General features: G+C 39.1%; 1 protein-coding gene across 1 annotated transcript; it reads right to left on the bottom strand.

Moving 5' to 3' along the window:
• Positions 1 to 1,104: 1,104 nt before the first annotated feature.
• Positions 1,105 to 26,712, bottom strand: LOC119722811 (histone-lysine N-methyltransferase 2C-like). Its single transcript, XM_038193168.1, has 6 exons — positions 26,491 to 26,712; positions 19,332 to 19,525; positions 9,657 to 13,081; positions 8,948 to 9,041; positions 7,197 to 7,246; positions 1,105 to 5,771 (listed from the first exon to the last, which is right to left on the bottom strand). The coding sequence occupies exons 3-6, from the start codon at positions 13,011 to 13,013 to the stop codon at positions 5,739 to 5,741; spliced, it is 3,534 nt and encodes a 1,177-aa protein (XP_038049096.1). The 5' UTR covers positions 13,014 to 13,081; positions 19,332 to 19,525; positions 26,491 to 26,712; the 3' UTR covers positions 1,105 to 5,738.
• Between the last annotated feature and the right edge of the window lie 11 nt (positions 26,713 to 26,723).

Below are 26,723 nucleotides of genomic sequence, written 5' to 3'. Positions count from 1 at the left end.
GTACGTCGCCCCTAGCGGTACCGTGTACCGCGCTAGGGGCGACGTCGCCTCTAGTGGTACGTCGCCTCTAGCGGTACCGTGTACCGCTAGGGGCGACGTCGCCTCTAGCGGTAAGTCGCCTCCAGCGGTACAAGCGTTATACCGCTAGGGGCGACAATAATAGCGCCTTCAGCGATAGGAACGTTAATATATACCACTAGGGGCGACAATAATGGTCGCCCCCAGCGGTACGCGCGTTAATATATACCGCTAGAGGCGACAAAGGGCGCCCCCAGCGGTACAAATGTTATACCGCTAGGGGCGACAATAATGGTCGCCCCCAGCGGTACGCGCGTTAATATATACCGCTAGGGGCGACAACAACGGTCGCCCACAGCGGTACGAGCGTTAATATATATACCGCTAGAGGCGACAAAGGGCGCCACCAGCGGTACAAGCGCTATGCTCGCCCCCAGCGGTACAAGCGTTAATATATACTGCTAGGGGCAACAATAATGGTCGCCCCCAGCGGTATACCGCTTGGGGCGACAATAACGGTCGCCCCCAGCCGTACGCGCGTTAATATATACCGCTAGAGGCGACAAAGGGCGCCCCCAGCGGTACAAGCGTTTTACCGCTAGGGGCGACAATAATGGTCGCCCCCAGTGGTATTTGACAGAAAAGAGATATTTGACAGAAAAGCAATTTGTTGGGGGGGGGGCCATATTCATTAAAAAAAAAAAGTAAGGTTAACCCCTTGTGGTTTTTAGGGTCAATTTGGGCAAAAAAAATTAAATTGCTTCAAATAGGCAAATATGCGTATGACTTCATCAGTCTTGCAGAGGCACAACTTAACGTGACCTCACTGAGGTCAAATCTCGCATATACCTGTACGTTTACTGTGGGAAAACAGCTTTGAAAACCCTCTATTGTCCAAATCATTTGTTTTTAACTTCTTTATTTCTAAAAGCCAAAACAATTCTTTCTGAATTATATTTTGTAATATGTTGGTTGATTAAATGGCAAAGAAAACAATGAACTGTGAGCTAATGAACTACATTGCTTTGGCAATGAAATAAGTAAAAAATAAGGAAATCTCACACAAACTGAGACTAACCACAAATATTTCTGTTAACATTCAGTAACTTTTTAATGCAAACTGTCTCTCCATGATATAGATATTAACGCTTGAACTGTATTATAAACTTACAAAAAGAAAAACAGCAAGGAATTACGTAACAATAAGCAACCCAATTAAAAAGTGTTAACTTTCAATTACAATGTTTGTTTTCGCCTTTTACAATCCTCAAAACAAATTAAAGCAATTAAAAGCAACTGTTTTTACCAAGCTATTGATAAAGATGTGATTCATTTGCTCAACAAGCTAAATCCTTCTGTTATAGTCACCAAACACTGCATAAAAAATAAAGTCACCAACAATGTTACACATGTTTTCTTTCGATATTTAAAAACCCTTCTTTTTAGGTGATGAAACTGAGGATTTTCACTTTAGTGCATCCATTTTTTTAAATGCACACCTTTCATATAAATTCCAAGTTGATTTCGTTATCAGGATCTTGGAAAATTAACTCTATTGTCGCGTAAAACGTTTCAGTCCACTTTGTGTTAAATGAAAGGTCTCTTTAACAAATACAAGGTTCATTGTAAGAGCTTTGGTCCTAATCCTTACTCAGTTAATAACTAGATAATGCATTGCTTTGTCAAATCCAACTCAACTCAACAAATCTTGAGCATTCTATGCAAAGAACCAGGGAGTAATTCACATCTTACACCCTTCAATCAAACTTTTGTTTCACAGACTTTTAACCAGTTCGCGCTTGAGGACGTATATACACGCAAATGTTTTCAGAAATTCACATCGGCCGGAAAAATCAGGGTGTGCTACCCGCAGATCATGGCCTGGGCCCGTCTGGCATTGAAGTTCGTTAAAATAATACCGCGCCTTGGTCAGATCACTGTCAAAATAAATCCGGCTCGAACTGGTTAAGGAAAAGAAAAAAACTTAAGGCATTTTCTGAAGAGAAGTTCCTACAGAACTTATATCAAGAAACTACCCAACATACCAAATTTGCTATGAAAATCTATACATGTATGTAAAGTAAATCTGCCAAGGACCTATATCACATGTAAAATCACAGTTTGGCTGGTATCCCACTCTTTAGCTCTGTTCACTGGTAACCAAATTCATAGAGAATGTAGATACACAAAGTGGCTTGTTCTACAAGTAAGTCTATGTACAGAATGTAACTCTACATTGTTCTTCGCAAGTACAAATCACTTTCTAATCAAACAAAACACATACCTCACCAACCACACTCATTGTTTACAACAACCGATAATAAACTTTGCATTGTCTATGAACAACTTCTTGCATGAACACAAATCAAAGATAGTATTTATGCACATCAACAAATAATTTCCAAATTGTATACAATAAGGAACAAACTGGAAAAAAGTCTGCTTTCAACAAAAAAACATTCTCCAAGAAAATCTGGAAAGAGACAAAAACAAACTACATATGTGTCTCTACATCTGTCAACCATTCCTCCAATTAAAACTCCATAAATCACGCCCCACAAAACCTCTTCACTGTGAGAAACTTTGAACAGAAAAACCTTGATCATCAACAGCAAACCAGCAAAATAAAAGCAAAAATAAACAAACAAAAATCTGTAACCAACAGGAGGCATACCTGTATCTTGGCAAAACAAATAATGCCTTCCTTTAAAGCATGACAAAGTGATTTTTCCTGAGTGGGAAAATGTCATTTCAGAGGAGTTTACTCTGAGCTCTTGTTGACATCTTAGAAGTTTGAGTGTAATCGTAAGGATGGAGAGGTTTTCCTGCAAAGGTTATTTTATGGTAGACAGCCAGCATTATTGAACTGTTAAACAGAAAGTTTTGCTGAGCTATTCTGTGTTAAGCCAAGAATAATCTGACAATCAGCAACAAAGAACCATTAGATGCAATGTGAAGCAAATTGCATTGGACTGATAATCTGTCTCAACTAAGCAGCAAAATGACTACAGCTCTAGAGAACAGAAAACAGCCTGCACTGTGGTATATTATTCATCACTGTTTGTATCACCTAACATCATACTATCTCAAATATGAAACGGGGAAGTCATGAACATGGAAGCCAATGTGGGTAAATTGTGAGTTAACCTGTTAGTCCTACAGAATACCAAAACAATAAATTACAAAATGTTATGACTATGAAATACCCGATTCCCTTTTTTAGTTTTTTTTTTTACGATTGTTAAAAACGTACTTTAAATTTTATGAGAAAGATTTCAAATTATAATACAAATACCGAAATATTAGAGAGAAAAAATATTTCTCCTTATTTCAGAATATAACATGTGCCCCCTATCTTTTGAAATAACCATGCATTCATTGGCAAAATATAACTGACATACAGATCCTTGTCATTTGATTGGTGGAACTCACATCACGTGACATTCATTATTGTTCCCATTCACACCTGGGCTCAAAAAGTCCCATTCGCCCATGGTGAATGAGAAATACTATTCAACAGTAAGGATCATCCTTGTTCCATGGCGCAGTAAGGTGCAAAATTTACTGCAAATGAATGCTGTTGCGCGTTGAGCATTGCACATTGTTCCCAAGAGCCGGCCAGTAGCTACAAAGTTGGGTTCAAACTTTTCGGAAGAGAGAAATATATTTTGGAAAAGTTTGGAAGAGAGAAATACATTTCTAACCAATTTTTTATTGAAAAAGAAGTTAATTTTAACTGTTAATGACAAGGATCTTTATGTCAGTTATATAAACAAGTACTGAGTGGCTTTAAAGGGACACTGCATCCTGGAATACGCTCAATTGGGCCACAAAATGCATTTTGAACGAAATGATGTTAATTGGAAAGAACATTTAAAAATAGAATATAAACATCCACACAACTACATGTATCCTTTAAAAACTGGGCGCTTTAGTAGTATTCGTGCGAGAGTGACTTTTGGGGTCCACTATTGCGACCCCAAAAAGTCGGACTGTTCGTGCTAGTCGTGATTCCAGCCGTAAGGGTTCGCCTTTTGCGGACGTGTAAGAAATCACATTTTGTGCCTTGTTGATTGGTCACCGTTGTGCTTGAGAACGGTGCTGTGTAGTGTATCGTAAATTGTATGAAAACGACAGGAAACATGTATCATACTCCGTCGTGTCCGATGTAAACAATCGGGTTGTTTTTGTTTTTTTCGGGAATGGAAGAAGACATTAGGTTGGTTTCCTTTCAACCAGATGTTTGAAATAGGGTAAGTAAACAATCAAAAACATGAAATTGTCGGGGATTTCAGGACGCAGTGCCCCTTTAAATTGTGAAATGGGTTGAATATTATCGCTCGGTAAAATATGGCCTTTCCATAATGTACCGGTAAACTCATTCCATCTTATGAATTGTTAACTCCTTTAACATGTCATCTGAAGTTAGGTTAGGTGCAGACTTCTAGTTTCATTGTGGCTGGCTGAACTACTTTCCATTTGATATGTTAATCAACATGTACATGTAATTTTGTCCATCCAAAAGAAACTGCTGGCCAAAATCATCCACTATAACCTAAAAGACGGCATCTGTATTATACATCAGTGAATTGGTTTCAGTTTGGCATACACAGATAATGAATTTGTGAATGTTGATGCTCCATCACAATATACACATTTAATTACGTCCATTATGTTAAGATATAAACACACTTCTTCAAAAAGGGGATAGCCAGTTTGGATCCAAAATTGGATGTTTAAGCCATGTGTCCACTGGGTATGTCTTGTTTCTACGGTATTACTTTTCTTTGTAATTTCTGATGGGAAGACTTCCAATAATATTTTTACAAAAATGGAAGAGAATGTGGATATAACCCAAAAACAGGATAACAAAAGGAAAGCTTATTTTATAAGTTTCTTTTATGAGGTGAGTAAAGACAGATTTTTTGTGATAGTAAAAAAAAGACTTCCTTTCTAAATAATGATTATATTTCTTTCTTTTGAATTTTTGAATCAAAAACAGTTTCCAGAACTTCTGAGCCTATTTTTAAAGATTAAAATTACCCCAATGAATTTTCAGACATTCAGCTCTGATTAAAATGGTCCCGCTATTTTCAATGCTTGGTACGAGCTGGCTTTTTATTCTTTGATTTGCAACAAACTCATTCTGCAAATAATCACTCATCACGCACTCAAGCAGAAACAAACTGAGGAATAATAACGGTTCTGTGGTAAAAGTGTCCACAGAATTCAAGCACAGTCAGACACATCTGTGCTAGAACTTGTTCAATGCTACTACATGTATCTCACTCTACCAAATGTGTACTGCAACAAACTAAATACAAAGTAATCACACTTCTATGATCTCCACGAATGAAACATAAATATTTTTTTTTTATGAAATCACCATTTGTGATTGATAATTTTCTATGGTAGAACAATTATTTTACAAATTGTTTATGAACAAGGCTTTCAAAAATTTTCAAAACAACCAATCCCCAGATTGGTTTCTGCACGAAACGCCTTGAAATCTTCACACAGGTTCACCGGAGCAAAGTAGAACATATACAGCAATGATATTACCATACAATTACGGTAGCTAACTACATATAAAGCATGATGTCACCATACTACCAGTTCAAAGGTCACCTGACGTCAGAGGTCATGCTACCTGGCACTCCATGAAACAGGATGCAGAAACGCTGTGTAAAGATCAAGCTTTGATGCTACTCCTCTGGGTATCATGTCAAATCTTTCATTTTTACAACTTTGTCCTGATGACAAAGAAAAAGAATTTTGATTTCAGAATGTTTCAATGAAATGGAAAGAATTACTGTGAAAAAAATGAATCTTATTAACTGATCACATCAAAGGAAATTTCAGCGTTTGTAGGAGTTGGATTATCATCTATTCTGATGTTCAGCTACATGTAACTAAAAATACTTGAACATAGATTCTAGAACAGAAAATTCAGAAGACTGTCTTGATGTGTTTGTGATGCAACTTTATAATTATTGCACTCATGTCTGGCCAGTTTTTGATTTTCAATTTTTCATTTTCATGTTTCAGGAATTTACCTTCCCTCTCCCAGTGACCATATGGAGACCAATACCCCTATCCGTCAAAATCTATCAGGTGACAGGTTTGAACAGTTCTGTAATTTGGGCTCATATTGGTACAATTGACAGGCTGTGGTATTTTTCCCCAATTTTCACTCGGGAGGTAACACACCGAGTATACAGTGTTTATACGTTGAGGGAACATTAACAGAGTTGTAACGAGTCACTGATTTTTGTGACTCAAGTCGAGTCGAGTCATTTTAAAGAAGTGACTTGAGTCAAGTTGAGTCATTAGGTCAAGAAGGTCGAGTCGAGTCGAGTCGAGTCACAGTGTGTAGTCGAGTCAAGTCGAGTCGAGTCAAGTATTTAGCTCGAGTCAATTCGAGTCACAAATATTTGAACACTATGCAATAAATAAACTCAAGAGAGAAAGTCATTTTTTATTTTTTTAAATTTTACACTCGGCCCACGACATGTGGTGAAACCACATTCGACTCTTAATGAAAATAAAAAGAGGGGTGCCAGCTGATCGCCATTCAACAAATGGGAACACCGATCAAACCGCGTCTGTACATGTATACATTATTCGCTAACATTCTAACGTGACATGAACAAAAAAACGGCACTGGCGTAAGCCATTTCAAAAAAAAAATTCTGCAAAGTTTTGCTTTTATTTTTGGGACTCGAGTCTTATTAGCCTTCCTCAAGTCGAGTCGAGTCATTCTGATGAGGGACTCGAGTCGAGTAATTTTCCCCTAAGGACTCGAGTCGACTCGAGCAACCAAAAATTGTGACTCGAGTCGGCAAGTCATTGACTCGAGTCATTACAACTCTGGGGAACAAAAATCCATCTTATGAATAGTGTGGTAGTTGTGTTAATTGAGGGTACCATGCCTTGACTGACATTGATAGATGTGATGGGTCAGCAATGGTGAGTGCCTGTCAATGATGGATTTAGTTTAGTAACAGTTAATGCACAGAAGGTTTGCTCATGCATACCCCAGCAAAACAAAGGCATTGCCCTCTAAGATGGATGCTTCACAAGTGGTAGCAGTATTCAAGGTCTCCCTGTCGACAATCCCCTTCCAACAGGTTTTGACAGTTACGTGGTTTAATTCATAATTCAATGATTATGTTTACCTTGTGTTGAGGGCAGATCATGGAGTAATTGTCCACTTGTAGTTGACACTCTGCAAGGACAGAAGAAACGTTCACATAAAAAAACCAGAAAATCAAACAAATTGTCTCAAACACTTAATAAATACCTACCGTACATGTATGCTTAACCCTATCTTTGAAATTTAATTGATTAGTAGATGTCTACTACTGTTTCGCAACTTTTATGCAACGGACACAAAATTTGCAAGTGACTACTATTGATATCATTCCGAGAATGAGGTAATTACAACAGGTACATTACATGTATATCACAGAAAAAGAAACATTGAGGTATCTGCTCACAAAAATGGACCAGAAAGAGTAATTTACTGATTCTATAATCATTTTCCAAATCTACACGTACCTCAAAAAATTAAACATTTAGGACTGCCATATTAAATTAACTGCCTCATAAGAACACTTGTTAATTACAAATCAGAAGTATAACATAAAAACTCTCTAAAATCATGAATCTTGTGTTTGTTTAAACACAAGACAAAGTGATTAAGGAATTCCAGTTAGTAACAGGAAACAGCAGTGTCCCCTTTCTCTCTCTCTCTAGGAATAACTGTACTACATGTAGTCTACGTCAACTGCAGTCTATAAACAGACCGGCAGCATTACACATGTAACCACACAAGAAATGCGGAGACTAGTCAACACACTGGCAAATGTCTGGCTAATTCTGGCACAGTGTCAAGCTAAGAAAGGCCACATGAACATACATGTAGGGGCATTATACTAGTAGGTTCGGAAAACTGCAAATATTATGCAAAGGGTATTTTTTAGACTGAGTGCACATGAAATCTGTCTCATCACATTTTATATGTTGAGCCATGCATACTAATTATGTTGACTTCAGGGGACCAGGTAAAGACGTCCCACAACGTCCCAAGATGGCAGTATCTGGGTCAACATATTCAGTTTAGATCACTTACACAGGCAAGAGACACACACATGGCAAGGGACACACTGTACATTATGACATCCTGAAGGAATTCAGCAAACCCCCCCCCCCCACCTTGTCAGTCAGTTCCTTCCTACCCTACTCTGGACCCTTCTATGACCCCTCGCTTTCCTGCCTGGCATGAAGCCAAAACTATGTCACTCTGTGCAGTCAAATGCAGCGAGCGTTCCACAGGCCACAAAGCAAAACCAAGTAACTCTATCCATTTGGTTTTTACTTTTTTATTTATGCTGGAATTTCCAGTACAAGCAGACATGATCCTGAGTAACATTATACAGTTGTATGCAAGCAAAATGCTTTGGGAAGTCATAGGTTTTGTAAGCTTGGAAAAGAAAAAATGTCATGAACTTGCAAAACAAGTTTATTTAAACCAGTACCTATGCAAGTGAAAACTCTGCACTTCATACGTAGCATTACACTCGACAAATACATGTACGCGTGTATTATGATGAAGTACAAACAGAAGGATTATAACGCTAACATGTGGGTCGTTCCATACATTTGGGGTCCAATTTCTTTTGTGTCCCTGTTCGACAGATATAATTTTATTTTATTTCTGCCCACGTTCTTTAATGCCTTCCATCTCCAAAGGTGATTATGTACATGTAAAGCAAAGTACATGTCAAACAAATAAAAATATAGTTTGAAATCAGTTTGAATGATACTTGCTTGGGAAATTACACAGGTCAGGTTTAACAGGGACACCAACAAATGTCATACTCTTGGACCCAACATTTATTGACTGACCCATTATGCAAGTACTCACCAGCTTGAACAGCACAGACGTAGTGATAAGTCTTCTTGCAACCTTTACTCATACAACCGAGTGAAGCACCTTTATCTTTACACTCAAAGCACGCCTGAGGAGGGAACAATGATGACACAGAGGATACATAAGGCAATGTACATATAAATGTACAATATATATAAAGGAAACACACAATACATAACAAGTGGGAAGAGGGCAGGCAAGATATGGATGAGAATTCAAATGATTACAAGTAGTATACAGTATATTACAGTATCAGATATATTTTGTACATTTACAGGTCATGTACAAATGTATCGCTGCAAGTCATTCCTGGTGGGAAAATCGAAGCACTTATTACATGTACAATACAACAAAAATTGAACATAAGGGGCTATTAAAACAATCCATTTCAATCATCTAGTCAAGAAAACCTGATTTTGAACATGTGTGATATTGGTTTGAAACAGCTGGCAGTTTTGTCAAAAATTTAGCTGTTTTTTAAATTTAATTTAATAACTTGTTTACAATAATTTGGAAATGTTTCTGATAAGGGGTGAGGTTCCCTGTAAAGGTCTAGATGGTTTTCACTGAACAAAAACAAATGGGAAGATAATGTGTTTCATCATAATTTGTCCTCACTGAAAAGTAGCATCATCATCACTTGCAAATGCAGTGCTTTTGAAATACGCCAAGCAAAAAAAACAAACATCTGGTCTTTACTCACCACTGTTTGTGTAGCTTTGATTGATTCAGCTAGTCCATACAGAGTTCCTCCAACAACATATACACCATGGGTCCATATAACACAATCCTCATGAACCCAATACTCATTAGGATCACATGGTCCCCTGTCTTCAACTTCACTTGATTTCCTCCTTCGATTACCCCCACGATGGCTGGTTACCTTGGAGATCTCATAAGTCATTCTCTTTGGTGTCTTGGACACTCGACCTGATGACGTAGTTGCCTCTTCCAAGAACATGAAATATTCTGCCTCATCTGAGTATTTGCGTTGACGCTGTGCTGAGGTTGTTCTTGATGCTTTCCCTTTGGACGACACCTTAGATGTCCTGGCAGCTTTAGGGATGGGTGAGACTTTGGCTTTTAATTTGCCCTTTTGGTTTGTCCTGACATGTTGTTGTTGCTTCTTGCTGGCTGCAGCAGCAACAACACTTTTAGTTTTTTCATGAGTACTTTGTGGACTGAGAATAGGAATCTGGTATCCAGGAGGGTAATATGGACCATACAGATCTCCTAAGGAGTCATAGTTAGCAGGTTTGCCACACAGTGCACATAGCCATGGTCCCGTTGGATTATTAACAGTCAGAGATTGTTTAGTAGCAGGTCCTAGAGGAGCTCGACTCACGCTCTGAATGTTTTTGTTGGAGGTCTTGTCATGCTTTGACCCACGTTTTTTACTTGGTACCGAAGCACTTGTTGCCAATGCATCTGGATTGTTCACAATCTTACTAGAGACAGGATTGTCACGGGTACCAGTTATTCTTAGTATGGGACCACGAGCTCGGGCATGCTGTGGAACCGGAGAATCTGAACTTCTGCCTTTCACAGATGACTTGAGGTGTTTGAATTTTCCAAGTTCATCTTTGACTTCCAAACTCATGTCAAAATTCTTCTTGACGGGTTTCTTTCTGGGTTTTGTGGTGTCACCTTCTTTTCTTGGTTTGTTTTTACTGCCTGGTGGTCTACCTCGCCTTTTAGTAGGAGTAGGGGTTGATGGATCATCAGATATAGCTTGGCCTGTTGGGGTACTGGGAGGAGCCTTTTGTGAATGAGGCGCGACAGGTTTCTCAGGAGTTGTACGTTGGCTTGAAGGAGTGGTCATTGGATTCTGGAAGGTTGGTGTAATGCTTCTAGGTGGTGCAATGGTCTCTGTTGTTGAGGTCTGTGGATTAGCACCTTGATCTTCTTTAACAACATTGGTTGGAGGAAGTTCCTCGGAACTTGTCTGCTTCTCTTCTTTTGGCTTTGGGGGATCGGTCACAGACAAGGGAAGCAGAGGACTGGGTAATACAATGGCATTACCCTGCTTGTCTACACTAGTCCTTTTTTTCTTTCCACTGTAAGTTTTTAGTACTTTGCGGGGATTACCATCAGAGAAATCTTCCTTGGCCTTTCTTGCCGGGGACTTGGAACCTCTTGGACTGTTAGGACCACACTGGTTTATCTCTTTACCGCTGTTAGGTGGGGTGTATGTTAGTGGGTAGGCCGTAACACACTGCCCACCATTTCTAGGATAGCTGTTGAAGGAGTTGTGGTAGACGTCATTTTGCGTCTCAGAGAATTTACGCTTGAGCTGGTTGTTTACATTCATTGAGTTTTTGTCAACCTGGGAGATGTCATTGGCAACTTTGAAGCTCTGTGGTGACTGGGTCCTTCTTGTGTCTGAATCCAATGAACTATTCATGGCTATTTTCTGTGTGATTGCATTTTCAGTGGGACCATTAAGATTATCAAAGGAGGTGTCTTTGTTGCTATTACTTCCTCTTTGTGACTTAGGGGACTTTGTTGGTTGTCTCGGCAATGGACTTCTCTCTCTGACATCACCGTTAGTCTTAGGACCCTTGGGACTGGCATCTATGAAACTTCTGTCAGTTCTTGGTGATTTGCTGTTGGGTCTTGGGCTTCCATTTCCCTGATTACACCTGTTGTTTTCCTGAACAATGATATGTTGCTTAGCACTTGATATATCTGGCTGTCTTTCTGCAGACTTAACGCTCCCTGTATGAATCACACAAGAAGGTGGTTGTTGTTCTCCATTTGTTTTCTTTGTGGTTTCTGAATTGTTGTCAACTTTGGCTACATCCTTGGATTCATTCTCACCATTTTCTTCACTGTTTTCTTTATCGTTTGGTGTTAAAATCCCCTGGGTAGCAGACTCGCCAAGAAATGCAACCATCTCTTCTAGTTTGGGCAAATGTCCACTGCTACACCTGTCTTCTTTCTTCTTTGGGTAAGGGCTCTCTGGTGACTTTGGATTACTCGATGAGTGAGTTTTATTTTGAGTGTCATTCCTCGAGTGAACAAGTTCTACATATGGAGTTCCAGTAGAGTTGTGGTCACCATTGTCAACAGGTCTGACTTTGGGGGACACAAGAGGGTGTCCAGACTGAGTAACAGCGGCTGGGGTCTGAAATGCTGCCACAGGGGATTTGATAGGTCTGGGCACATTGACCGGACTTGGATTGGACGGAGTATTAAATGGACCTGGTGAAGCTGTTGCTAGATTATGTGGGCTGTTCACAACACCAGGTGATCGTAGGCTACTGGGAGAGGGTAAAGGAGATGTGTGCTGGCTTACTGGGGATGTACTAAATGGAAAGTGGGTGTTACCCCGCCCACCTTGAGAGGAACCGGGACTATGAGAGTACATACTCTGTCCTTGCATTCCAACAGGCGAGGGTACTGTGACACCGGTGCCTCTGTTGAAGACTGAGTTCTGGCCAGTCGGACTAACCATATTCATGTGAGGACTCTGGCTTGTTTGTCGGTGATACTGGGAAGGGTTGGCTCCAAACCCACTATCAATAGGTGACATAGCATGGCTACGGACCGGGTAGATCTGAGAGGCACGAGGACTATGTCCAGGACTGAATGGGCTTGGGTATTGTCCTGCACCATATCCTGTACGAGTTCCATCAGGGGAAGTATACCCCATAGGTTGACCGTACGGACCAGCAACGTTCTGCATCGGTGAACGGTACTCAGGAGGTTGTGGCATAAACATATCATCCTCTGTTAATGCTCGCATCATAGGGCCCATTTCAGTCCCTCCTCCTTGGCCATATCCAGGGCTGGTCAACCCAAACTGTGGCCCTCCAATCTTAGGCCCATCTAGTCCTCTAGGGGGATAGTTCTGACTGGGTTCAATCAGGGCAGGCAGGGGTGTTGGGTAGATAGGAGTTGTGGTACCAGTCCGTTGAGAACTATAGTATGGATCACCCATCTTCTGTGGATAGCCACTGAAGTCTTGCTCCCGACCGTAAGGTTGTTGGACGTGTGGGTAAGTCTGGGAGTACGGTTGTGATGAAATGTGGTTGGTGCCTGACGGTGGAGGCTCCATTCTCTCTCTCTCTCTCTCCAGATGACTTCTAGTTCAGCTCTCACATCTCATCATAAGGCTGAATGAACCTGTACAAACAATTATTCAAAAAAAACAATTAGGTACTGGTATGTGTCCTATTAAGAATACCTGTTACAGTAACATTAACATACACAATTCCAAAACTGCATCTCGATTTCCGACACAGATCATGAACTGCTGTCTGTATGAATAAAAAACTCAACACATTCAAGCCAACATTCATGTACAATAATTTACAACTTGTCAGGTAGGAGCAATCTAAGGTATGTGGATAGAGACTGCATTATATCAGGCTAGACAGGTCCTACACATGTCAAAGAACTCTACATACAATATTTCAGCAATCTGATATTCCTAACAATTTGTGTCAGCAAGATCATCCTCTTTGGCAGACAAATGCAATGTGTGTGTACAAGGTACATGTACGGTACATGTAGTCGTATCCTCGTCCCCAGGGCTCACTTTATTTTCAACCTCGTTTCCAATAATAAGCCCTGGATAGGAAACTTTCTTCCTGTATCCTGAAATCGATACCGCAATTAGCAAGTAATGGATTTATATAGTGTACCAGTACTCGGTGTTGTTTTTTCCAACAACTATGTGTTTTCATGTTCATTTTAATTATTACATGTACACGTATACCTTCCCAAAAATAATCATTTCCTTTGGGGAAAAATTGCATTTACGTAACTCACGTCGTGACATTTTTACCCCAGACAACTCATACAAACAAACGTTAACGGTGAGAGAGCAAGTATAGTGGTGGGCCCACACTGCTCGACACCCTGGGGACTAGATGTTGCAACTATCCAAAGCTTGGGTAGATATTCATGTACCCATGTACACACTGTTTGAAGGTCATGAATACAATGTACAAGAAATAAGGTACATGTACATGTACATGTACATGGACATACACTGTACAAAATGTGTTGCATATGTACAATGTACACATGTACATGTACATTTTTGTATAGTGTACAAAAAAAATGTACGTGTACATGTATGCTACATGTACATGTACATCTACTGGTACTGTACCGTATAGTTAGCAACAAAGAGCAAATCCTTAGTCCAGAATTAATTAAATCACCTATCAATCATATCCACAATCCATGTCCAATATGACTAATGACCAACAACCAATGAAATGAATACATTTTTTCTTCTTAAGTCAACACTGTAATATCAAAGTACAGAACACGACAAAAGGTTTCTGCCAACACAAGAGCCCATGGCCATAAGGCCAGTGTGTTTATGAATGAACTGGAAATACACGTATAGCATATCAAAGGTCTTTGTGTGTAAAGTGTAAGTGTGCAGACTAAATAAACCTTTGGTGACATAAACAATTAAAGGTGCAGATTTTCTCTATATATTGTACATATTTCTGAAAAAAATTGGTACATGTAAATCAGCAATTGAAGTACATGTATATGTGTACGTTTGATTGGAAATAACTTTGAATAGGGGTTAACAAAAATTGAAAAAGATGATTAACACAACAGAAACTCAATGCCCTTAAAAATGTAAAAAGTACATGTACCGTACATTGTATCTGAATTTTACTATAAAAATTCCTCAAGTTCTTTTTCTCACCCTGAATATTTTTTTTTTACATTTTTTTACACATGCCTCCCAATTATTCTCTCTTTTTTTCTTCTTTTTTTTTTTACCAGTAGGTCACAGTGATGCGGTTCACTTTACATAGATCTGACCAAAAAAGGGAGGAAACGGATGCATCTGGTTTCAAGACGATAAAAAAAAGAACCAGAAGGATGACATAGGTACTCCAGTACAAACACACATAAAAAAATGAAGCCTACATGTATGTTTAAAATGACGTTGTTAAAGGCTTGGTTTTTTCAGCTTGAGTATCCACAGTAAACAAATTACAAGACAATTCAATTAACCAATCCTTGGAAGAAACTGTACTTAATTAGTTTACAGCCTCTAGTCAAACAATTGGTCCTCTTTAAGTACAAATGTACATTGTACAGTCTTGTTCATCCCATTTATTGCTTGATCATATTACAAATTACAATTACTCTTGGATCACAAAATACAGCCCTTCACACTAAACAAATCTTGGGCTTGATGCAGGATTGAAAACATGCATTGTTTCACACTTTGGAAATGTTCAACCCTGGGCCAAGCCTGCGTCAATCTTGAGATTGATTTCGCCCCAGTCTGCTCCAGACCAGGGTGGAGAGTTTTGACTCGGGTTGAAAGTCTCGTTAGGGTCCAAAATAGCAGTAAGTGAGCGGAATAAGCCCGGTTTGCACAAAACAAGTTTGAAACGATGAGGGGTTGATATGTAAATCAATCTCTGATTTTATGAAGATGACCTGATATAACCTGACCTGACCAGTGTGCAATAGACATAGAGAGACTGCAGTGCAGACATCATAGGTCCCATCCAATCCCAGCTTAGAGGCAGGCTGGTTTATGGTACTATACAAGTATGTAGGGCAGGAAATCTATTGCCCATGATAGGACTTGACTCATACACGTACAATACAGTCAAGCAATACGTACCTGGTACATGTACATGTACATGGTCTCTTTTCCTAGGCTGAACTATTGAACTTGACAATAAAACAACGTACCGGTACATGTGTGTATGAAGCTGAATAATGAAAAATAAACAGTATACAAATGTAAAACTTGCATTCCATGGAGCCTTTTCACCTGCGCATGTTTGTTTGCTGCGATTTATTTTACAAAATGTAGTTCTGACTGCAAAAGCCATGTAACAGGTATGATGTTGGACGGATCATTCATGGATGTTCCTTGAATTCAAAATTTTGCAAAACATTTTGCAATTTATTTGAAAAAGATGATAACATGCACGCTTAGTTTCTACTTGATAGAAGTGTCAAACAATATCAATCTGGTTTGAAGACGTTCACATACATGTACATCATACATGTTAATAAACGTATTTGTAATTTATGGACAAGTGTCTTTGAGTTTGACTTGTCATACACATGTAACAGTGAATCTCAAGGAAAATCAGTGTTGTAGTACCGTACAGTGTACATGTACACTAAAAGTACAACACATGCACAGCTATCAATAACTACCAGTATACATGTACTCTACACTCTATTACTGTACTACAAAGACAATTTCTTGACATTCGCAATGTGCTAGACGTGCAGCCTTTTATGCAAAACCACATCTGCTACCCAGACTTCTCTCCAGTCTAGTACCTTATCACACTTTGCAATGTCTCACAGTGAAGGTACACAGGCATACACCGACTGTCCTTCAAACTCCCCTTCCCTTAGCATTTCAATAACAGACTGATTATTCGAGTAGTCTCATTTATTATGCGCCTGAGCAATTACTACAGGAAGCACAGAGTAGCAAGGAAACAAGCAGACCTGCTGCAGCAGCAGAAACAGCCCACAATCTCTCTACTAATGCAAGAGACACAGATGGTGAATAAATACCAAACATGTTGACAGGAATCACAAATTACAATGTATGTGACGTTGCAATTACAAAGTGGAAATGGAAAATTATTTTCAAAGTAACATCACATTTTATCAACCCTTTCCCCAACATTTAAATTTCTTTATGAAATTTTAATCCAAAATGTGTATTGGATTCAATAAAATACAATCAAAATATTGTTTTGTGATTACTCCTATAATTGCAATCACAACTTAATGAGTTTAGACAAATTGCAAAACTCTACCGGTAGTTAATAGCATTATAACTGAACCATTTTATTTTCTTGGAATGGCAGTCGTTGAAATGAAATATCTGATTGAAAAAAGGAAAATTTAAGAACAAAGTGTAAGAACTCAATGCAGTCACATAAAGCCAAAAAGTTGTGCGGAACACTCAGATAATATAAATTCAAGTTATCAAGTAAATTTCATTACATTTGATGATGTGAACAAAATGTTCACTATGTGTAATTTTGATTAAAAAGAAATGCACATTTTTTAAACTGTGAATGTTTTGTCTGTACAATATCCGCATGTACCGGTACATATTTCATGGCCTGAAAAAACCCACAGATACATAGGTGTACCGTACTGCATGCATTGTATTGCAGACTATCAAGTGACTGGAATACCAGTATTTTGATAATGGCCGAGTTCTATCAATACTAAAGTCCATGCTCTGTGCACCGTTTTCAACTGTACCTGTATTAATAAATGTGGGACAGCTTTACACTCTGTGTACACAGATTGTAAAGAGGTACAGTGGTACATTGTACATGTACATGTGCACAGTTTTTAATTAAAATCATAAACCATACAATGCATGGGCAGTAACTGAAGGATGAATTTGTTTTTCAACAGAAACACAGGATATACTTACTAGCAAAGCACATTTTACAGTAAAAGAAAAATCAAAATGTGTGTTTCGAGTTTCATAATCATATTTTCAGCCAAATGAACATTATTGGAAAATACCGGTAGTTGCGGATAAGGCAATTACAATAATTTCTACAAAATTGAAAAGACTTGTAGGATTTGTTCTTAACCCTAGACTTAGTTCCACTTTAGTAGAAGACGATGTCCGTCAAAATCCATTACTAGTAATATTTTGTCTGAAATATTGCAACGGAGTGGTTTCAATTTCGATCTTAAAACTAAAAACAAACACCATTTTGCATCATTCTGAATGTTAACTTTCACCATAAATACACGTGCAAGTACATACATGTATGTAGATAGAAATAATAAAAAGTATTAAAATTCACATAAAAATGCTTGGATTTCATACACATGTTGTGTGTAAAGGATCTGGAAAGCATGTGTGTGCCGCAGTTTCCATGATGCATACTTTAAAATGCATATTAATTTAGTATAAGAAGACAGGTTTTACATGTGTGCAAAGTTTTCCAGCATCTTAGAAATGACACAAATTTAGGCAACAAAAGAAGGAAAGTGAACCAAATTCAAGGATACCGGAAATGCACGTTGTCAGGATACAGCTTCCTGGCACTGAATAATACCCAATTTCCTCTCAAGGACTGCTGAGATGACCCCTTAGTGTGTTTTCAAGGAGATCCCTGAATGCATATTTCCTTGGGCCAGTTCAGTGCACGTGTTGTTGTTAGCCAGGCCCGGACCATACTCAGCAAAGGACAATTTACAACACATGCACTTGCTGTTCTCACAGCATGCATGATTTATACTTGCATCCATTCACTCCTAATGCCAATGGGATAACAACAAATATGACTGACTCTCCTCAACCAAAATATCAGATTTTCTCCCTTATTTCAACATCCTGATTTCACTTAAATATGGTAAAACTCAATTTTGTGCATGGAACCAGCAGTAACAATAATCTCAAACATTTAATGTATGTACATACATGTACATGTACAGGTTTGCTGTACATTAAGGAATATGAAATGTATCCTACATACATGCACCCGAATAAATTGGGTAAGTTAAACACAAAACATCCATGCATGTATGTAGCGCAAAATATAAACAACAATGCAGTGCATATTATGTACAATATTGTGCAGCGCAGGGATGTACATGTACTTGGCCATTCCGCATAAAGGCCTAGAAGGTCAGGCCATAAGCCATGCATACCAAACTGGCTGCTCCTCAGCACCACATGGTAGACTTCAATAATAACACCTCCGTACCCCCCCCCCTAAAAAAGGACTACATGTAGTATGAAAGGCAGACTGGTGCATTTTGTATGGACTGACTCATCAGCCTTTTGCAATGGATTGAATTCAGACACAGCATCTACGATTGGATCTGTAGATGTCAATGAATGCAAACACTATTTCACGAGTAATTGGGGCGTGTTTGTAGATTTAATATTCCTTACAAACATGAACAAACATCCACATGTGCAAAGTTACCGGTAACTGATAAAGCACACATACTGACATGACATAATTTACTGCACATTACTGCTAGACAACATGTACATGTACATGTATGTCAACATGTGAATGTGCATGTTGAACACTAAACATTTTTAGTTTTACTTTTTCATAACATTTTCAAGAAATGAAGTTGAACACACACATCATCACACTATTCCTTCTACTACTAGTACGGAGTTCTAGTCTTTAAACAAAATTTAACCTCAATACGCAAAATTTTATGTATAAAATAATGCAACAAAACAAACCTTTCTTGAGTATTATCCAAGCACAAACATGCAAAACGAAATAATACTTGTAAAAGGCAAACATTTAAAGGCAAAATAAAATAAGTAAACCAACCATGGCCATAGCATTATACTCCCCTATTCTACTAGGTGTCAAATACCATGCATTGAAGTAATGTCACTTACTCTTATGGGTTGAATTTCCAGCATGTCCCCGGAGTGTGATTATTATTATTTAGGCCAGATCATTTAAGCGTGTAGGGGTGTTTCCAGCTCCAGAGCATGTGAGAGATTATGACAATCTTGTTCTAACTCCCCTCAGATGACTCACAATGGTTGGACCTGTTCTGGCTGGGTTTATCTGGTGATGGAGTCTGGATCTGTGCAGAAGGTGAAAAATCGAAGCAATGGTTATGAAATAAAATACAGTGGCCTTAGAATACTGCCATGGACCAAAATAACATTCACATACCGGTACATGTATACATTGTACCTGACATAAATGGAAACCTAAAATACAACATCACATGTATGTACATGTACATGTACTGTATTACATATTTGACAATAACCTTTGGACGTATTGTGATGGAAACTGATTCCGTTTCATTCCATTTCACGTCTCTCAGCTCCAATTTCTGTACTATGTATTCAAAATGTGGAATTTCAAGGGATATTTTTTCTTCAACATAGGAGTAAAATATCCAGATGGCATTGATGTTTCCCTTTATCAATACAATTTAAACTGAATAATGCACATGTTCCCTTGTAGAAATTACATCAGATCTTGGTGTTTTTAAAAAGGAAACACAAGACATACCCGGTACTGTACCGGACATGTATGCATAGATGTAACCGTCTAGCTACGTACACATAACATCCGATATGATAATAAATTCCATTATACCAGTGAATCACGACACTAGCCCAGTAATCCTATGCTACGTCTCCAAGAATTCATCATAATTTTGTTTCTCTTTTTTTTTTGGCCATCTCTGTGTTTCCAGTGCAACCACACTCCATCCCATTCCCGGACCTTCTGCACTGGGATTAGCACACCTTGTTACTATAGCAACTTGGGGAAACCCGAGTCGCGCTTGGCCTCTTCTTAATCAGCGTGTACATGTATGCTGTCCACGGTCCTCCAGCAAGCCTATTCACAAGACTCAAGCTCTGTGCATTATGCGAGTGACATGTAATATTCATAACAAGTCATCAGCTCAAAAAGAAAACGGGTATTGGGCAATTTCTGACCATACATGTATAGGGATGAGATTGTGGTTACATGAATGCCCTGCAGGCACTGCTTCTCCTGCGATGCAATTTGACCCATAAACACTGACTGTATGGCAAAGAAATCTACATAGCACACATGTACACATGCACATCCTGTGCAGGTCATAGTGTAATGGTACATGAACATGTACAGTACATTTCTTTACTTGCACCACAATTTACTTTTCTTGTACTGATTGGGAGATTTTTTTAACATAAAGAAATCACAAAATTGAAAGATGACAGTATACAGTACACTGCCCGTTCGTGCTATGCAGAAATTATCCAGACAGGGTAGCAGGGGGTGATAATGGGGATGAAAACCAACATTTTGGAATATGATTGCGTCCACTTCAGAGGTGATGCATTGGGTCATTTGGGGGATGTAGTTTGCATAGGAAGTGGGTATCTACGGTACATGTAGCATGAAAATACCTCCACCCGGCCCAAAAATCAAAATCTGCACTTGTGCACACAGTGGACGGTCAGTATTATTGTGATATGCCTTTTTTGCCCATTTTAATCGACTTGGTATAGTTTATATTGAACACACCACTGAAGTCAGTGATACTTTCATAGATGAGCACATACCGGTAACTGACAATTTATTATTAAGAACATTATTAATGCACTAATATCACTAAATATCACAGACAGTCGGGGGCATAGATACATTATGAGTATAAAATCTTTTATATAAAACTGATATAAGGGTCTTTCCAGACACACAGTAACAAAAGTGCGACATTTAGAGGGAACCACGGGCAGTCGGGCAGAAGTCGATATACATAGTGTATGAAGTAATCTGTCATGTTTTCTCTCTTTCTTTGCCCACCAACAAGTTCGATACATTTCTCAGGTTTCCAGAAATTACAGAGGATTATCTTCAAGAAAACATGGGCAGGCATTTCATTTTAAGTGTTGGGAAGCAGTACATGAAATTATCCCAAATTTCTTCCAAGTAAAGCTATCAATTGAGGGCTTGCAACTGGCCATTCTTACGTCTCTACCTGTAGGTATTTTCAAACTACTGGGTGTACCGCGTACACATCTTCAAGTCTTCATCTTCATAAGAGGTACAGGAATTTGTCACAAATTTGTGTCCTTGTTATAAACATGTATCAAGTCGCATCCTGCTTTCATAAATACTAAACAGGTTGCTTTAGTGTTGAATGATACCGATTCTACATTGAACAAGTAATATGGAACAAGGGCTGGATTAACCCTTACCCTACTTGACCCTCCAATGCATGCCAATTGTGCCTCAGGAAAATGTCCTATGTTTTTTGCATGATATCTGCCATGTCATTTCAAGGGTAACTGACAGGCACTCCAATACATGCCACAGAGACAATGAGAGTCCTCTGATAACAAGTGAGTGCAGCTGTCAGTATCAGGCATCCAGGGCCTCCAACTCCTGCCAATTGGAGCCTTCACTGTTAAGACTTGTTATCTGCCAAATAACTGCAGCTGGAGGCATTGCATAACCAACTGACATGCAGTAAACTACCCTCAGAGAGTAATAATCATTACAAAAATGTATAGTATGATTCAAGAATGTCGGCCAATGTCCGTCATTTCATCTTACAGATGGCTAGGAATTTCCTGCATATCCAGTGAATCAGCGTACTTATTTATCAGTAAAATCAAAAATATGACAGGAATGTCTAAAAAAACAAAAAAATGAGCAACAAACATGCTTTGAAAACCACCTCCCATGTCTCACCATTGAAGGGCTTCAATCGCTTCTCAAAAGTGTGGGGGGGGGGGCCTACCGGTACCTTGATTTAAGCACTAATGCGAACGCGAAGCCTTAACGGCGTTGGGTCCGGGAACTTTTTGGATTCTAGACGCTCTGTGGTGCGATCTGAGGCAATTTTTGACCACTTAAACCAATTTTGTTAGCAAAAGATCATCTTTTAAACATTATTTGTTCGACTTTGGAGTCACTGAAACAGCTATTCTGAGCTTATGTGTGCTACAACTTTTATTTGGGGACCTTTTTTTTGTACCGGTAATTAATTTCCAACACTGGCATGTATGTCATAGATATTAAAGGGCGGGTTTTTAAAATTTGTTAGGGAAATTTGAGGGTAAAATGACGATGACAACAACAAAACCCAACACCATCAAACTTTGCTTTCAGAATTCACCGACATAAATTATGCAAATAAGCCAACTGGTGAACAGCGCCACTCATTATGTGACGTCACAATCGCGTGGCAGAAACCAATACATCGATAAGGCCAACAAAAAAAAGTCTTCGGTTTCTGGTATGGAGCTTGCCCCAAAAGTGGTGCGGCGATGCGGATTTTTTATATTTTTTTAACTTTTTTCTTCAAATGTCGGCCGAATGGCCAATGACTGCAAATGGTGCCCGACTAAATTTAATGCAAAATATATGGGAGCCCAGAGAGGCCACATAAAGCTTATACTCGATCGTAACCCCATCTAAAAACAAGTTAAAATTGTGCAGCAGCAGGATTCCAGTCAAACCAGTGAGTTGGGTGGTTTTGAGATATCATCTTACATTGAAAAAAAAAAACTTCTTAATTTTGCTGACGCGCATGGCTACGGTGACGCGCGCGTATACCAGAAACCGGAGCCTTTTGGGGGGGGGGGGGACCCCTAAGGGATTCCCCCAGATCTGAAGCTTCTCATTGGTTAAAAACAGTCACATGTTAAAAACAGTCACATGATGCACTACGACATCATTTTCCAATTCTCTATAATCAATAGTACGGTTTAATAGTTTACTGCATTGAAATTGGTCACCTCTATACCACGTTATCGGCACTTCATCGCACACTTGTAAGCTTTTCCATGATTCTGTGCCAAAGTGCCGTGTTTTTATAGTGAGTGTTATGTTTGTCTTTCTTCAATTGGTGTACCTTTTAAGAATTTATTCATGAAATGCACTCTTTTTTGTGGGTGAAGTTGAAAGTCTTAGCAAAGATTTGCTGCAAAGGTTGACAACATGCACTTCCATATACACCCCTGCATGACCGATATGCAAGAATATACGGTCGTAAAACCAAAGTGAATGACTGCAAATTCACAGGTACGCGCATGACGTGTGTGCGGGGGCCAACGCTCACGACTTTGACCCAAGCAGTTGACCTCGCCATTGTGCATGCTCACAACACGATCGAAATATGCTACACGCTCAGTAGGCGATGTTTGTTAGTGCTCAACTTGAAAATAAAAATGGCGATCACCGCGCGATGTATAGTGAGCGCACAAGTCGTGCATAGCGCATTGTCGTGGAAAGCAGTCGTAGAAAGCAAGACAATGACTGCCTTCAACGACAACGCACCAGACAAAAACTGAATCCACTAGCGATGCCTGAAAGCGGTATGGTACCCACATACATCGCACAAATTTGTTTCGATAATCATCACGTGATGCATTTCATTTGCATAATTAGCCAAACAAGATGGACGACAGCCCTTTGAACAGGACGCTTTTTATGGACAAGCCGCCAAAATCGTCAAATTTTTTCACATTTTGGTTTTTTTTGTTCTGTTTCAAGTCGATCATTAGCTTCATGAATGACTGCTGAATGGTGTGAGGTATGTATTTGGGGTGGGATAATAGAGGTGAAAAAGGACAATTTTGGAGAGGCCATTCAGGAAGGGTCTCTTAAGACCACACTCCAGCGTTACATGTGAATTCCTGATGAGCATGTGTTAGCTGGAGTTACTCAAGCTACAACCGGCCAATAAACCGCATAGGAAAATCGTAATTTCTACCCCAAGAAATTGTTCAAAATTTCCCAAAAAGGTGTCATTACATTAAGAGAAGTCTGCTTTAGGTTGACAGTGTAATTTTTTATTAATAAAAAAAAAGTTTTGGTTAAAATTTGATCGAAACAATACAGGGGCCCTACACTACACAATCGCCCAGTAAATTGGCAACAAACTAGATCTGTGAACGTGGCGTTGTATGTACAATGTATGTACAACGCCACACTCTGGTATCATTTTGAACCCAGCGAAATCGATCCGCATCATTTCGTATGCAGGTTGAGAACTTACCTAGAAATCATTTTGTGCCTTCACGCGTGTTCAGGAAGTGTTATTTCGAAGAAATTGCCAAAAATGAAGACCCATACGAACGGAAATACAATTTTAACATTTACTGGACAAGTACTCAGGGTCAATTGCATGCAAAATTATCGGAGCCCTCCGAGCTACCCGTCTGCTTCTTGTGACGCATACGATTATGGCTGTCGCTTGGACAGATTGACGGCTGTTTTATGTCACATCCCAGATCCTGTGGGGAGGATGGCTACTACATCTTTTTTTTGTCCACAAGAAGACCTCTGGATTGTCTTTGTGCTTATTGTGGCAAACTTAATTGATATCCCATTTCACCAACAAGATCAGCAAGGATCTTTTCCATGCCTGGGCTTTCCATTTGTTTTTCTTCTGATTTTAGTGGCAGGTGTAAGCTACGTAGAGCATGAAGAGCAAGTGTTCAATTTTGCCAATGTATTAAACGGCACAAGCTGGTGAAAGGTGTAATGACTGCATTTTCAACTTAATTATTATAAAATTTGGATAATAAAGTGAAAAAGACAAGAATATTCTTATATGATGAATTCAATTTATATGAAGCCAGATCCACCTGTTTGTGTTATAATATTTTTTTTTATTGCATACATTAGTGACAAGAAGTAAGATGTAAATTTGCTGTGTATTTTTGCTTGTTTGTATGCAGGTCATTGTTATTTGTTCAGAAAATAAAAAATAAGATTTCCTCTTATTTTCGCGTCGCGGCGAGCAGTAGTGCGCCCGCGTGCTGTGAGAGAGGAAAGGACTGGAAACTTGTCTAAAACGATGTCTTTAGCTGCAACAGAAAACAGCCATCGAATCATGATGGTATTTATGATGCGCATGAGTGAGTTGGGGAATGTCCAACCTCGTCTCCAATTCCTGCTTCCTATTGGAAACGAGTAAGCATTAGGAACGAGGTTGGTGTGAGTCCAGTAAATCGCAAGAATCAGGACATGGTTGCGGGACGTTGAGATCTTGCCAATTCTTGAGCCAGATTTTACGTCAAATTTCGTTCAATTACTTCAATGCGCATTCTTATGATAGCGCAAATCAAAAGAAAGCGCACAACATCTCCAGGGCAGGGCTACAACATGTGAATGAATATGACTTACATGTATGAGCATGTCAGCTGGAGTTGTTGTGCGCTTTCTTGTCAAATTGATCCTTGCGCAATCTACAAAAAAAAAAAAATCTTCCAGAATGAGCGCACATTCTTAAGAATGTGCAACAAGAGAAGCGATCTTTTCGATGCTGAGAACCAGCTGCACTTGGCGAGTCTAGCTGCATCCTCGTTCACTGATTAATTCTTGGGCCATACTTAAATAATTATACCATGGCAATGCAAATTCACTAGGGAAAAGATATAACAATGTAAAGTAGAGAAGTATTGTGCGTATCGGGGAAATAATAAGGGAATAGTTTGGTGGAAAGAATTCTGATAATAAAAACATATAATAAACGTGTTCCTCAGCATGCGTACATGTATGGTGAGGGACTTGTAACTTGTCTAGACTAAAAGCACCTCCCAGACTTGTTCTAGTCCTCAGTTATAATATTACAAACCTTCCCATGGGGGACAATAATCACAGCTTTTACTGAATTCAAATTATCGTAGTTCAACAGGTACAGAAGCATAGATCATTTTCTTTTCTCGTCATATGATTATTTCCCCTTTAGGCCTAATCCTTTAATTCGTTAAATTTAACATAGGCACAAAATGCCGTGCAGTTGTTAAGATTGCGTAAAATTCATAAATTGCACAAGTAGGCCTAATATTCCCACACAATCTTAAGAATGAGCGCTCATTCTTCAGATTGCGTCCTCATTCTTAAGAATGCTCACTCGTTTTTAAGAATGCGCGCTCATTCTTAAGATTGCGCAAATTGCAAGAAAGCGCACAACAGAGTTACTCAAGCTAGACATGCTGCTGCAGTGCTGGTAGTGCAGTGGTAGTGCTGGAGCAATGGGTTTTGGAATCAATATTAAGAAGTTCAGATGGTTAATTCACTTACCAAAATGTTTCAAGCGTTTGAACACAAACTCCTTGGGGACGATATTACATTGTTGATCAACTGTTCACCACTTCTCACCACAAAACTGCATCCAAACAATGCAAGAATTCTGGTAAAATGTCTTCAAACTACCGTCACAATGGGCAATTTACACGAACTATCCAGCACTATGTTAATTGCGAGGTGTTGTCCGTGTAGTCTGTTGAATGAGCACCAAGCTTTACGTGCGCAAA

The sequence above is a fragment of the Patiria miniata genome, unplaced genomic scaffold (assembly GCF_015706575.1).
Source record: "Patiria miniata isolate m_02_andy unplaced genomic scaffold, ASM1570657v1 HiC_scaffold_1, whole genome shotgun sequence".
Taxonomy (NCBI): Eukaryota; Metazoa; Echinodermata; class Asteroidea; order Valvatida; family Asterinidae; genus Patiria; species Patiria miniata.
Note: the sequence above shows the minus strand (reverse complement) of the source record. Positions and strands in the feature narration are given on the sequence as shown.

Bases quoted from the DNA above. Each gene is read 5' to 3' on its own strand.
- LOC119722811 (XM_038193168.1), bottom strand. From the start codon at position 13,013: ATGGAGCCTCCACCGTCAGGCACCAACCACATTTCATCACAACCGTAC. The intron at 9,042-9,656 runs GTGAGTAAAGAC...TTCCCTCCTCAG, and splicing joins TCAAAGCTACACAAACAGTG to GCGTGCTTTGAGTGTAAAGA. The intron at 7,247-8,947 runs GTGAGTACTTGC...CTGTCCTTGCAG, and splicing joins CGTCTGTGCTGTTCAAGCTG to AGTGTCAACTACAAGTGGAC.